Here is a 15,019-nt window from a genome sequence, read left to right on the forward strand (position 1 = left end):
TAATGGAGGGCAAAAGTAGAGATAACAGCCAAGGATTTAAGGAGAAGATAATAGCAGGGTGCTGAGCATATGGAAGCATAGGAATGGCATTATCTTTGACAATATTGACAGAAGTATGACTTACTGCTTATCAAATTTCAAAGAGCATTTTAGCACCATTATCAAGAAAGTAAGATCTAGTTTAAGGGATGGGATGCAATCCTGGTTGGATACATTGTAATTTGTTAATTTTTCTGTATCATGTACCTCATCTGTACAGACCCATGTAACACCACCCATTATTAATAGAAAATAGAGTTACTATGGGGAGCCTTTCCCCACTGTGTTTGCTAAAAAAAATATATCCTCACTTTTCCCACTGGGTTTTGAAGGAGTTTTTCAAGATGACCATATTTACACTAAAAGCATAGATTAGGGGGAGTGTTAGGATCTAATTAATTCTAATAATCCTTGCTTTCCTAACCAAGGCGGTTGCTTCACGTCCCTACGGACGCACCCCTTTGAAGGCTATATATATGTGTAATCTCATCATCAGTAAAGACAACTATTCACTTTTACATCTGTCTCGATTGTCTCTCGATCTCGATTCTAAACAGAGAGGAGCTGGAGCTGGAGAAGTTCATCACACACAGCGTGCCCTTCTCGTAGATCAACACGGTGTTCAACCAACGCCTCATGATTAAGGGGAGGCCCTGCGTTGCGTCATGAGGATGGACAAGTAGATCGCCTCTTAGTCGTCATGTGTCTTCGTTTTAAGATTTGGAGCTGCAGAAGCTGCCGCCTGACGAGGAATCACAGAGCTGTTTGTCCATAACATTTCGCATAAAAACACATTATTATGGTGATTTCAAGCAGTATGCTTTCCAAGGACAATTTCACAAAAGACTTTTCTGAAGGAACTAAAACAATTTCTTGCCACCAAGAAAGTCGCAAGTGCTTGCACAACACCTTCACAGCCCTTTTGTCAGGAAAGATGTCTGGGATAGTGCCGGAGTGATTCTAGGTGACAACAAGGGTGGGTTATCTTTGCATGATGTAAAACCAAGAGAAAAGTATGTTTTTCGTCCCTCAAGTTCCCAAAAAGTGCAGACTTCGTCCTTCAACTTTCTTTGGTCTACTTTTGGTCCCTCAAGTTTCAAAACCGGTCAAGTTTCATCCGAATTCTGGTTTCGCTAGAAAATAGGACACGTGGCGTGGTATTCTCTCTCCCCTCACTTGCCACGTCCGACCCGCCGTTGGGTCAAACAGACAGCCCGCGCGACGCCGTCTTCACTCTCTCCCCCTTTCCCTTTCCTCTGTGACCTCTCTCCCAAACCCGAGGCTTGGCGGCGGTGGATCCCGATTTGGCGTGGTGGTCGGCGTTGGCGTTGGAGCCAGGGACGGCGACGCCCTTGAGAAAAGCTACGACGGCGCCGATGCAGTATACCTAGGCGCAGATCTACGCGGCGGCGCAGGCGGGTGTAGTGTTGCGATTGCGGCAGCGCCGATCCAGTATACACCGGCGACGACGAGAACTATCAGGACAACGACCACCGGCAGACCTTCAGGTATGTTTTCTTTGCGTATATTGTTTAGGATTCATAGGTAGATGCCATCCACTTAGGTTGTAGCCGAATCTGAAATTTGTGTCCATCTATTGTAGGGAGTAATGGATCCTCTGGATTTAATTCATGTCATGTTCCATTATAATGGCGAATTTGTGAAGAATGGGAACCACATGATGTATTTGGGAGGCAGTGAAGCTATGTCAGACATTGACAGAGATAAGCTTTCTTTGCCCGAGCTTTTGGGGCATTTAAGAGATCATTGCACTGATGTGGAGGGGATACAATGTAGTTTTATTGGTTAGTTCCAGGAAAAGAGATGAATGATGGACTTGTTTTTCTGCATGATGACAACACTGTTCTTAAGATGGCTGAGTTTGTTTGTGATGGAGGAGTTGCAGATGTGTATGTTGAGAAGCATGCTTCTGCTGATGGGGAAGAAACAGTTGCAACAGCATGCTCTGCTAGAGAGGAAGAGGAGCAGTTCACCCCTTTAAGTGTAGTTATGCCAGAAGAACAAGTGCCCAGGTTAGATGGGAATACTGATGCACAAGATGGAGAGTCTGATGAAGAGGACAGTGATTATATACCTGATGATGAGTCAGCATCTGAGGATGATGAAGAAGCAAGAAAGATCAATGCTGACTATGTAGAGTACAAGAAGAAACTTAGGGCTGGAAACATTGACATTTTAGATGAAGTGTTCATTATAGATGCAACAGTAGGTTCAAGGGAAAATGTTGGAGAGGATGCAGCTGCTGAAAGCTACTCAGACAGCTCAGATTTTGATGACTCTTTTGAAGAAAACAGTGATGGAGAGGCTGTCAGCAAACCAAAAAAATATCCTGTGTACAAAGACAGAGGAGAAGTACCAGAGTTCTGTCTTAGAATGAAATTTGAATCAAAGGAAGAGTTCAGAAAAGCAATAATTACTTATGGACTGCATCACAGAAGGTTAATTAGGTTTAAGAAAAATGATTCTGTAAGGTGCAGAGCAGAGTGTGATTGGGGGACATGTCCCTGGTTCTGTTTACTAAGTAGGACAAGTAGGTGCAATAGTTGGCAGGTGACATCTTTCATAGATAAGCATTATTGCCCAAAAAGGAAGGACAACAAGCTGGTCACTTCAGTGAGGATTGCACAAAATATGATAAGCTCATTAGAGGCCACCCAGGATGGAAGATTGACAGCTTGAAAGCACATGTGCAAGAGGACATGTTTGCAAATGTGAGCACATCACAAATTCAGAGAGCAAAACAAATTGTGAAGCAGAGAGTGTATGATTCCACCAAGTTCCAATACTCAAAAGTGTTTGATTATCAGTTGGAATTGTTGAGGAGCAATCCAGGAAGCACTGTTGTTGTCAAACTTGATCCAAAGGAAAGAGTACCGACATTTCTAAGAATGTATGTGTGCTTGGCTGCTCTGAAAGAAGGTTTCAAGGCAGGTTGTAGAAAAGTAGTAGGAATGGATGGATGTTTTTTCAAAGGAGCAACAAATGGAGAGCTGCTCTGTGCTATAGGGAGGGATGCAAATAACCAAATGTACCCGATTGCATGGGCAGTAATTGAGAAGGAGAATAATGACTCATGGGATTGGTTCTATGATTTACTGTTTAGAGATTTGGAAGTGGAAGATGGTCAAGGCTGGGTGTTCATATCTGACCAACAGAAAGTGAGTGCTACATAATTTAGAGATCTCCATAATTTATTGCTACTTTTTGCAAATTGGAAATGCTAATTAACAATTCTTTTTTATTTTTTTAGGGAATTATAACACCAGTTCAGAACTGGGCACCATTGGCTGAGCATAGGAATTGTGCCAGACATATATATGCTAACTGGAGACTTAAATTCAGAAACAAGGACTGGCAGAAACTGTTCTGGAGATGTGCAAAAGCATCAAATGTAGCTCTGTTTAATCATGCTAGGGAGAAGTTGGCCAAGCAAACTATTATGGGTGCAAGGGCTGTCACTAAAACAGACCCATGCCACTGGAGCAGAGCATGGATGAGGTTAGGATCCAACTGTGATAGTGTAGACAACAACATGTGTGAGAGCTTTAATAAGTGGATTGTGGAAGCTAGATTCTTTGTTGTTATTACTATACAAGAGACCATTAGAAGGAAAATCATGGTAAGGATACAAGAGAACAATGACAAGTGGCCAAAGTGGAGTGGTACTATCTGTCCAAACATTATGAAAAAACTTGAAAAGATGATCAATGAGTCAGCTCATTGCACTGCCATATCTAATGGCAACAACTGCTTTGAAGTGACACAAAGAGTGCATTATAGATTCAAAGTTGATTTGACCAACTGGACATGTAGCTGTAGGTACTGGCAGCTCTCTGGTTTACCATGTGCACATGCTGTGTGTGCTATACACATGGTCACAAATGACATTTCTGGCTATGTTGCTAGCTGCTTTTCAGTGCAGAATTTCAAGGCAACATACTCACACTTCCTCCAGCTAGTATATGGTATGGCAACTTGGCCTAAATCCAACAGACCTAAGCCAACAGCTCCAGGATATGTAAAAATGCCAGGAAGGCCAAGAACTGAGAGGAAGAAAGGGAAGGGAGAGAAACCCACTGCACCAAAGCACAGGATGGGTAAAGTTGGCACAATCAGTAGATGCTCTGTTTGCAAATGCACAGGTCACAACAAAACAAAGTGTACTGCTCCTAAACCACCTGCTAGCAGTGCCCCAATTGCCCCAAAGCCAACTACAAAGGGCAGTTCTAGGCCAGCTATAAAGGCTAGTTCTAGGCCAAGTACAAAGGTGAGTGTTTAGCTATGTTCCTACCTTATTTTCTGTGCAATATGTCAAACATACCTCTCTAATGAAAATGCTTGCAGGGTCCTGTGCAACCCTCATAGGAAAGCACAAATGTGAGTAGCAAGAGAAAAGCTCCATCAGACATTCCATCTACTTCAAGAAGGCCACCTTCAAATGTTAGCAGATTCAAGCCTTTCAAACCACCTCAGAGCAAGGTCACTGCTACCTCAAAGGCCACTGTGAAGAATGTTCATGTCAATGTTAGCAGCAGCTCTGAAGTTACTATGAATTTCAGTTCTAGAGCTGCTAACACCAACTTCACTGGAGCAAATAAAAGAGCAAAAAAAGTGCCCAGAAAGCTGCTCGACTGAGGCCTGTGTGTATGTTCAGAAAACCTGTGTGTTTGTTTCCTTCAGTTAAATTTGAACACTGTTGTTTGTTTCCTTCAGAAAACCTGTTGCTTGTGTACTGAACAAGAAGAACCTGGGCTATGTTTCTTAAGTTGAACCTTGGCTGTGTTTCTAGCACTTAAAATTGTGTGCTTGCTCTCATTTTCTGTTGAATATGTGTGCCTACTTGCTGTCCAAATGCCAAAAAGAGATCAAGCCAATATGTACAACATAGAGCACAATTTAGTACAGAATAATTCAGTGCTTATAATGTCAACTGAAATAGGTACAATTGGTCAGTGCTTATAAGCACAACAAACTAACATACATAGCATCTTAGCCTATTACATTCAGTTCTTGGCAACAGCTAGCAGTGCAACTTACAAAACATTACATTTTCAGTCCAATAAGCACAGCTAGCACTGCAAATAAAGCTATATTGCTACCAACTAACATCCAGATAAACAGATCCTTCTTGTTTAGCTCCATCTTCATTGCCTTCGTCTTGGATATCATCTTCTGTTGCCTTTTCTTCTCTTTTTCTTCCATGTCAGATATCTTATCGGCCAACATGAGCTCCAATTCATCTTACAATCTTCAGCCTTCAACTTATCTGCACAAAGTGCATTCATAGATCTCTGCGCTGGTGCAGGCCATTCAGGATCATACCACATCAGAAAATCGCATGCTTGTTCATCCTAAAATTCAAATAAATTGCATCAGTTCATCTGAACATTACCATGCAGATTTGGTAGAAAGAAATGAATGCGACAACTAAATTCACCTCCCGCATGCAACAAATGAACCTTCTGCCAGTGTTCACACCTTCACAAGCAACCTTTCTCACCGGCAAAAATCCACAAAAACAACTAAAATTGCTCTCCGTTTCAATGCCGCAAAACTCTGGATCTTCGATTGCGAGTGGCCGGCACTTTGCCAGATATCAGTTCCTCGGGCATATAGACCTATTCAACGACAAACAACACCCAACAGCACCTCCCCTTAGTCCCTCAATCACCAAGGAAGAATCCTAAATCCCCAAATCCCTAACCCTAGATCACAAATTGGCACTTACCTGTGTAGGAGCACAACTGCTTCTGTCCTCACTCATCCACCCAAGGATCTCCTCGCGAGTTCGCATGGCGCCGGCAGCGAAGGGGAACAAGGCGCTGGCGGTGAGCAAGGGGACGACGCCGGGCAAGGCGACGGTGAGGTCGGGACAGAGAGAGAGAAGAGGAAGAGAAGAGCGCGAGGTGGAGAGTGAAGACGGCGTCGCGCGGGCTGTCTGTTTGACCCAACGGCAGGTCGGGCGTGGCAAGCGAGGGGAGAGAGAATACCACGCCATGTGTCCTGTTTTCTAGCAAAACCGGAATTCAGACGAAACTTGACCGGTTTTGAAACTTGAGGGACCAAAAGTACACCAAAAAAAGTTGAAGGACGAAGTCTGCACTTTTTGGAACTTGAGGGACGAAAAACATACTTTCTCTAAAACCAACGTGTAGCTACTCAACTTGCACGCAATGAGTTTTCTGGTAGGGACAAATGAATATTAACCGTCGCTCCAACCTTGATCTAATGGGCCATATCTTCCGGTAGGCAACAGGAGTACCCTGGGAAATAAAGGTACAATAAATATCCCGGATGTAACATACCCACAAGGCCACAACGACCATGCAATGGATGGCTTTTTTGGGGAAAAGAACTTTCAATCTATTCATCAACTATTTGGTAGTACAAAGAACATAAATTACATCCAAGCCCGTACACCTTCTATCCAATAGCGACTACAATCACTGGAGCGAGCTGACGGTGTGCCGCAGTTATCGCCCCTCCCTCATCGGAGCCAGGCAAACTTCATTGTAGTATACAGTTGAAAAGTCGTCAAGTCGTCGTGCTAAGGCCCCACATGACCAGCACGCCAGAATAGTAACCATCACCGATGAAGAGAAGATTAGATTGGAAGGATCCAACATGTAAACACAGAAACTTAGACGAACGAAGAAAAATACAGCCTGAATCCGGCAAGATACACCAGAGACACACCTTCACATGCCCTCCAACGATGCTACACGCACCACCAGGGCGACGGCTAGGCGGGGAGAACCTTATTCCATCTTCAAGGAGCCGCCACCCTCCATCACCCTCTGACCCTTACCACACCTTTATCAAACATTCGCTTCTTTCAAAGTACCTCTTTAAGAGGTTAAGCGCCATTCTAATGAGTTCACACTTCAGAAAAACAGCTGCTGTTTTTTCATATTTCACACCCGTGAATACTAATGCAGGACAGCTTTACTTACATTTCGGTGTACAGTATCTAACTATGTGAGGCTAATATTTTCGTACATAAAGGCCAACCGTGCAAGTGCAACCACATCTAAATTTCAGTTTGGAACATACCTCGATGTCTTACCGCACGAGGTCAAACACCACTAAGTGTTTACAGGGAAGCTGCAACTGAATAGGGGGAAGCTGAAATTTGAATATATATTTTAAATGACAAAAGAGGTAGAAATCTATATACATACACTAACACAGCAATTGCAGTAGTGATGCTTCTAGGAGTCGAACCCGTGATATATACTGAATACGGCAGTTAATTATATATACCTCCAATTCAAATTAACTTGGAATTTTTCAGACAGTAAGGGTGGCAGAGTGCTTTACCGGAGGGGGTCAGTAAACGTGGTTAGTATCGGTAATCATAGTAAATCGGACGGTAACCAAATCCAAATCCTTGGTTGCCACTGCCTGAGTGCGCACCATAGTAATATGAGTTACTGGCAGGGTGTTGCTGTGAATTCCCATGGTGTCTGGCTCCACGCCAGTTGTTGAACTATGGATGGGGTGCCTGCAAACAGAAACTTTTAATTAATTTAACTGTAAGTAACAGGACAAAAGCAGTATAACGTAGCAGACATAAATAATTCCATCTTTGCAACCTATTATATGACGATGAACTAGATTCAAACTTATTCGAATATTTAGTTCTTTTTGTAATCCTTAGCATATTTACAAACATGGTGCCCATGATTTCTTGAATCTTCTAATCATACAACACAACGAGATTGTCTTTTCTACAGCTGCAGGTCAAATGAGGACATGGGATCATCTATACCAATATAAAAAGACCCAAAGGGGCAGATCCAACCGATCTCGACCATCGAACTAAGTTAATCCAACGACCTAGACTGCTTCAATGGCGAGCTTTAAACGTGTTTAACGTGTAATTAATATCATACCAAATATTGCATTAATCACAAGATTAACACACAAATAATAGCATATCTAATATCAGCATGCAATTAATATATTGTTTAAATATTAACGTGTATTGCATCGTGCGCAATTACTAGTATCATAAGCTTCACAATTTTCTTACCACATGAGGTCCAAATGCCCTGCTAGGTGCCATCTGCTGCTCCGGTAGCAGTGGGTGCTGCCACAGCGAATGATAATTGTCGTAGCTACGTATGTTAGGGGCAGGGGCCGACGGTGCACACACAGGGTTGCAGGGTCCAGTGAACTTGTTGAAACATTGTGGCAGCGGCTGCAGTGGCACATTCTAATAAATGTTGTTGTATGCAAAAATGGACACATGGGAAACAGGGCATATGAAATACAGCATACCGGATTGTTTTGAGGGGGGCATGATGAGTACCCACGGTAGCCAGGCGCCTCCCATCTGTTGAAGCATGGTTGTGGAGGCTGGAAATGACTCATCGTATTAATCTTGGTCTATGACACATAGGAAATGAAACATACTGGATTCAGCATACCATATTGTTTTGATCAGGACAGGCCTGTGAGCTATGAACATTCCGTACAGTACTCTGAGCTAAATCTTGTGCATGGTTGGCTTTCTCAGCCAATAGCCTGAGCAACAACAAAACCAGTTATATGGAAGACCTCCAATATGTGCAAAAACTAATTAGCATAGCATTCAGAACATTGAATGGTTTGACGTTTAAAACAGATCATCGTTGCAAAGATCTTCAAAGAACAGAGTTCTCATAACAGAGGAAGAAACCTGCCTTGGACGTTTGTTTTCAGATTCATAGGAATCAGGCTCACCGACACAGATCTATGGACACAAGAGAGGAAACTTTAGCAGGTCGGAATTTTTTGAAATATGAAATAATACATGATAGAAAATACTTACAGCTGCATTATTTGGCTCATTCGCAGAGCTGCTTGTCTGTGCGGTTTGAATTGCTGAGACTTTAATGCCTACAAGAGACAGATAAACTCATAAGCAATGCCATAGTCATAAACAGGTATTCAGTAGTGCTCAAGCTATTTTATTCTTTAATTTTTGCAGACTCGGATGGGGTTCAAAATAGCACGCAGCTTGTAACTATCCACACGCCCATGCATAGAACAATTTGAATTTCTTTGATAAGCATTAGTGCAGCATTAATTTCTATCTGCACTGTAAGTTGATAAAATCTAGCTGCCCAGCACAGATTAGGATTGGATTCTACAGTGTAAGTATGAATCAGCAGTAGACCCTTACGCAAAAAAAAAAACCACAATTTATACAAGATTAACATGTAGCCATAAGACAAGGTAGAAAAACCAGATAGCCCTATTTCTCACAGTAGAGATCACAGAGAGTATCATATGTAGCTCTAAACACCCTAACAAAGATATGCATAGCGTGGAGCATAAAAGGGTAGCAGCAAATAAGATAATTCACCAACCAAATTGTGCGTAGCACTGAAAGGGTCACAAGCATGTTGATAACAAGAGCAGATGAACAATTACCAGGAGTCCTTTTTAGATGGTTCACCAATGCGCAGGGAAGGAATGTTTGCCGCGAAAGGAGAATATCTTCCAAATGGGTGCGCCCCAGGTGCTTCCACTTTCAGTGTATTCTCTTCAAGGTCAACAGCAACCACCCATCCAGATCGATCACTCCATTTCCTGGATAACTTGAGGTAAAGGATATCATTACCATCTGTACTCAGGATGGAGCAAGCCGAGTACATGTTCTTGAATGTCAAGCTCCCAGCGGATTCATTCCTTTGGCCAGACAGTAAGACCGAAAACGCGGAGTCATCGACCAAAATGTCATCAACATCAACAATGACTCCCTTGAGCCAACAGTCAGACCCAATCTCCCTAGTCCATGTCATGGCACTCCAACCATTCATTGTGCGCAGCGTCTTGGGTATGTTGTCCACATGTTTACGCTTGTAGAGCATGATCAAGTCAGAATCATAGAGGACAGTCTTGTCCCTGGGGTCAGACGGCTTTTCAGGAGGAACCTCTACAATCTCTGTTACAGTGACGCGGTGTTCCATCTCAACAAACTTGATCAGACCATCGACATAGGCAACATCCCGAATACGCCTGACGCCAGCTCCCGGGATTAACTGCTTCAAAATTTCTTCTCTGTTTCTAGGCAATGGCTCAGGCAATGGGATGTAGCGCGCACGAAGGGGTTCTCGTTCTTGAAGTATGTCACACACCAACATGCCGCGCAGCAAATCGACCCACACCAGCACGCCATCTCGGAGCAACATGGCCTTGTCGGGTGCAATCGTAAGGACCCCAGGACATGGGTTGAGCAGCTCCTTGATCCTAGATGTGAAGTCGGTAATCCTTCAAGGTCACTGCGTCACAGAGTGCAATCAGGAGATAATGTCCCCGTCACCACGGGGCACGATTCCGAACTAGCTAACACGGTGCAGCGAATCATCATCGGGAAGCGGGACGCTGTCGAGGGACGGGGACCTGGGGTCGCCCTTGTAGATGAAGAATTCATACTCGCCGTCGCCGGAAGCAAAAGAGGTGCGGATAAGAACGAATCGGCCCTCCGCGCCAACCACGTGTGGCTGAACTTCCAAGTCGGCGTCCTCAGAGTCGGAGATGGGGGGCTTGGAGCAGTGGAACGTGTAGAAGGACACCGCCGGTGGGTCGGCGATCCAGAAGGTGACCTCCACGGTATGGTCGACCCTCGATTTGGCTGTGGCCGTGGTGTGGTTCCTGCTGACGGCGACGTACGCCTCCTGGGCGAGGAGAATCGACGCCGGCCAGGGGGAGGCGTCGCCGGGGGAATTGACCGAGGCGCGGCGGTCGGCCATCGATCCGGACGCCGTCCGCGTTACGGATTTCGAATGGGAGTGTTGGGGATTGAAGGAGGCGCTCCAGGATTTGGGGCTTAGGGTTACCTCTCCACTCCTCCTCCGTTTCCTTCACGAGCAACTTGTAGTAGTTAATCCCGGGGCGATTTGAATTGAGCATCTGCTGCAGAGCTCTTTTTTCCCAATAAAAAAACAGATATTGAAAAAGTTATGCCAAAAACCATCATAATCTGTGAGAAATTATTGCGGAGCCCCAATATTAACAGCTTAATTTCCCCACTATTTTCAGCTTGGATGACATGATTGATATTGTTATGTGTACATGCTAAAATATTTTCAAATTTTTTGAACACTTGTAGTGTGATTTTATTAGACCTTCAGTGCACCGATAGCACCACAAGGCTGGGTTTATTGGATACGTTCCCAACCCTCACCACTGGCCTCAGTTCATTAACCGAAGAACAACGGTATGCACTCAGCACTCACCAACCTATAAGTGACTCTCCACCTTGCTTTGCATGGATCACCACCAAGAACCTTCAGTCCTCTAAATCCTGAGTGCCGGCTGAGATGAGTGAAAACAAATTGGAAGTTACACGTTTTTGTTCTTCTTCTTTTCTTGCTATTATATGGATGATAAGCCAAGATCTCTATGATTTTAGTTTGTTGTGTTTTTATTTAGATTCTTGCCATCGAGAAACAATTGGAGTTCTAAGAAGGTATGGTGTCCTTCCCTGTAAATTGTGCTTGCTTTTAGGTTGTTCGCATGGATCAAGATTTGTTATACTAGGTTTCCCCTCCTCTTAGGCACTTATCTCATTGGTGGCATTTTGGGAGAAATGCCAAGATTTCAATCTTGAGATGAATTTGTATATACATGGCTTTACCAAACCTCCGCTGAGTGTTTTGGCATGATTCATACTAAAAGGCTTCAGCCTTGGAAAATGCTAGGTGCATTTTCTCATGGCATGTTGCCTATTACTGAGGTATGCAATGGACATGACAAAAATAGAGTAGTAGTATAGGATAAGAAGACACATATTTCTTTTGGGAAAATTGATATGTGTATTAGATGTTGATAAATAAGCAATTTAACATAGATCATCTACATTTTCTGGCGTGCCCAGCTGGTTGCTGGATGTGAAAACGCTCGATCACCTATTTCTTCTTCTTCTTTTTAGGAAAAGGAGAGCTTCATTTATATCAATAAACCCATGTTACAATCATGAGCAGTTACATGTTTCAAAACTTGTGGCACATCAGCTAACAGAAAGAAATCCTCATTCACTCTAGCATAGGTAGCAACTCATGTGCGGCTACATTGCTCTCCCTATGAACTTTGAAAACAGAAGAAGCTCCAAACCCCTTGATCATATCCTTATAGTTCTCATAGCAAGCCCACCAGCTGGCCCTGCTAACATTACTATCATTCACATCGCCCACTATAGCGATGCAATCAGTCTCCATGTGCACTTTGTTCAAATTTAGTTTACGAGCCTGGTTGAGGCCAAAAGATAGGGTCTCCATGAGCTTCCTCTGCATCCAAGCATCCAAGAAAATGGAAACCCGCTGAGAAGACAATATCACAAAAACAATCCCCGCCAAACGTTCCCAGCACAGCCAATCTTGTGGATGCAATGAAAGAACCGTCGACATTGATCTTTATGTGATTCTCAGGCGGCTTAGTACAGCCAACCACATCAACATGGGAAGGCAGGCTAGCAGACTGAACTTCATGTAACTTTTGCTTCCCCTTAACATCATTTGCAACTGGATTTGGGAGGGATAAACACTCCCAGTAATTTCTCAAGAACATCATTGAGTCTCGTATAGTAGCCTCGCCTTTGTTGTGAACGACATCATCTCTCAGGTGCCAAGCCCTCCACAAAAACAGCATAAATTTTTCCTTCATCTTACCAGGGAAAATACTCAAGCTCTGCAAAAGCCAATCCGGGGAGAAGGGCATGATCGACTTCTCTTCCGACAATTCCATAGTTTACTCATTTTCTCTCGAAGAGCTCTCTCTTTTGTACATACAACAGTAGCATGATGTGCGTTTTTAACATCAACTCCACATAAGTTGCATATACCATCCAATTCAAGAGTCCTCTTGTACTTGTTGTCCTTCGTAGGGAGAGAGTCAGTGGCAGCCCTCCAGGTGAAGATACAGACTTTATGTGGTACCTTTGCTTTCAAAACTAGATTCCATAAGCTCTCCCTATCATTACTGGGATTTTTTAGGATCCTTCGCTAGATCCACCCAACAAAGAAACTCCAAATTGATAAGCACTCCTAACCGTGAATGTACCATTCTTCTCATAATTCCAAGCCAGAATGTCTAGCATTGATTTTGGGGAAGTTTAATCATGTATATTTCTTCCGCTTCAAAATTATAGAACAACTTGTCTATGATCAGCTTGTTCCACTCATTAGATTGAGGAAGCAACAATTGGTTTACCCATCTTAGCCGGCATCTATCCTTCATGGATTGTATGGAAAGGCCGGACTGCCGAGGTCTCGAGCACCTATTTCACTTGAAGGACTGGTATGGAGAATAACATATACTATGATTATTTGTTTCATCTTTGTATATTAGAATACTAATTATTAGGTAGCACCAAAGTATGATGTATGTATTGAGCCATGCTGAAAGGAGATGCTTAAATGCTAGGTTGATTTGGGAAGTGAAAAGTGTAACGCTCAAGGTTGTGGAATATAAATCTTTGGTGCATCATGGGTACATAGGACATGTGGGTCCCAGTTGTAAGATGGTGTTCGTTGTTTCAGTTAATTGGATCAAGTTATTTGGCATGCGTGTAGACTATCATGTGCCATGTGTCGCATATAGAGCCGCATCACGGCTCACACTCGCATCGCCGAATGATGGCAAATTAAATATCATACTTGTAGGAACGCAATATCCACAACTGTCCACCACTCCTGCACTTACAAGTAAATCCCCGTCCAATATAAAGACAAGGAACAAGCTAGCCACACTAATAGCCTACAAAATAAGGGGCGTAACACACTTCGTCCAACAAACATCAGCAATACAACATCTAAGAAAAGTACACAGCTGACGCAATAGTGAAAATCGGCGCGGCGAAGCATGCGTCAACTTCTAGTGCCAGTTGATGGAGAAGATGGTGTCGTTCTGGATCCGAGAATGAAGTTAGACGGTTGTGGGTTGCTGGATACAATGGAGCGCATTGATTGTGGTGCATGGACATTTCATGATGTGAGAGACATGCCTGTGCTCCGTCGTGAATAATGAAGGTATTCTTTTAGAATTGATGATTAGTTCCATCAGGTAGATTTAGAAGTGGTTTCTTTATCTTGGTTCTTGTAAGACTTGGTGATTTCTAGTAATGAAAATCGGAGAGGCGATCTCTCTTTCATAAAAAAAGAGAGTTCCATCAGGTATGATTTCAAGAAATTCCTTTGCATCTTTTTTGGCATGCCTAAACTTTGTGTCTCAAAGTGTTCTTTCAAGCATATATGTTGTTAACATATACCAATAATCATGCAATCTTCATGAACCTTTTTCAAATAATTTCAATGATGATATATATTTGTAAACAACTACTCCAGTGCCCCTAAAAAAACAACTGCTCTAGTGACACAATATTGTTATTTTCTTAATAAATTTGATTAAAAAGTAAGGAACTACCCCAGTGATGGGGAAACACAACACTAATAAGATTATATGATGGGGGTTTAATTAAGGACCCTGATAAGTGTCACACGTGTGGCACTGACACATGTCAAATCCAAACATTTTTTATGGCAAGTTTAGTGACGCGAGGATGGCAACTTTAGTTGTCAAGCATGACAATTTTTTTTCGGATGACAAGTTTCAGTTTTTTTGGGGTTTGTTTTTTGATTTTGGATGGCAACTTGAGTTGTAAAAAACGTCAGGGCCGCGTCTTCGTGCCGCATGTATGACACTTATTGTTTGGGCTAATTAATATGTGGTATGGCATAATTCTTTGAGCTGAAAACTTCTATCTGAGGAAGGATAATGCTTGGATTTGCTATATTTCGACCATTGGATGGAGCATATCCAACGACTAATTATAGAGACATGCATCCGTAGTAGAGCTATGCGTCCTTTCTTCCTGTCAGGTATAGTTGACGCGGCAATGCTTGGTTCATGGGGAATTTTTTTACAGGATCAACGAACTGGCTGAGGTGGGGATTTGGGATTAAAAGTTGGG

At 43.0% G+C, this 15,019-nt stretch overlaps 2 protein-coding genes across 2 annotated transcripts; both read right to left on the minus strand.

Moving 5' to 3' along the window:
• Nucleotides 1-6,355: 6,355 nt before the first annotated feature.
• Nucleotides 6,356-8,895, minus strand: LOC119300184. The gene is made up of 6 exons (XM_037577222.1): nucleotides 8,876-8,895; nucleotides 8,744-8,797; nucleotides 8,493-8,589; nucleotides 8,344-8,421; nucleotides 8,096-8,263; nucleotides 6,356-7,564 (listed from the first exon to the last, which is right to left on the minus strand). Exons 1-6 carry the CDS (start codon nucleotides 8,893-8,895, stop codon nucleotides 7,550-7,552), a joined length of 432 nt encoding a protein of 143 aa, XP_037433119.1. The 3' UTR covers nucleotides 6,356-7,549.
• Nucleotides 8,746-10,827, minus strand: LOC119298141. The gene is made up of 3 exons (XM_037575649.1): nucleotides 9,481-10,827; nucleotides 8,876-8,943; nucleotides 8,746-8,797 (listed from the first exon to the last, which is right to left on the minus strand). Exons 1-2 carry the CDS (start codon nucleotides 10,239-10,241, stop codon nucleotides 8,937-8,939), a joined length of 768 nt encoding a protein of 255 aa, XP_037431546.1. The 5' UTR covers nucleotides 10,242-10,827; the 3' UTR covers nucleotides 8,746-8,797; nucleotides 8,876-8,936.
• Between the last annotated feature and the right edge of the window lie 4,192 nt (nucleotides 10,828-15,019).

The sequence above is a fragment of the Triticum dicoccoides genome, chromosome 5A (assembly GCF_002162155.2).
Source record: "Triticum dicoccoides isolate Atlit2015 ecotype Zavitan chromosome 5A, WEW_v2.0, whole genome shotgun sequence".
NCBI lineage: Eukaryota > Viridiplantae > Streptophyta > Magnoliopsida > Poales > Poaceae > Triticum > Triticum dicoccoides.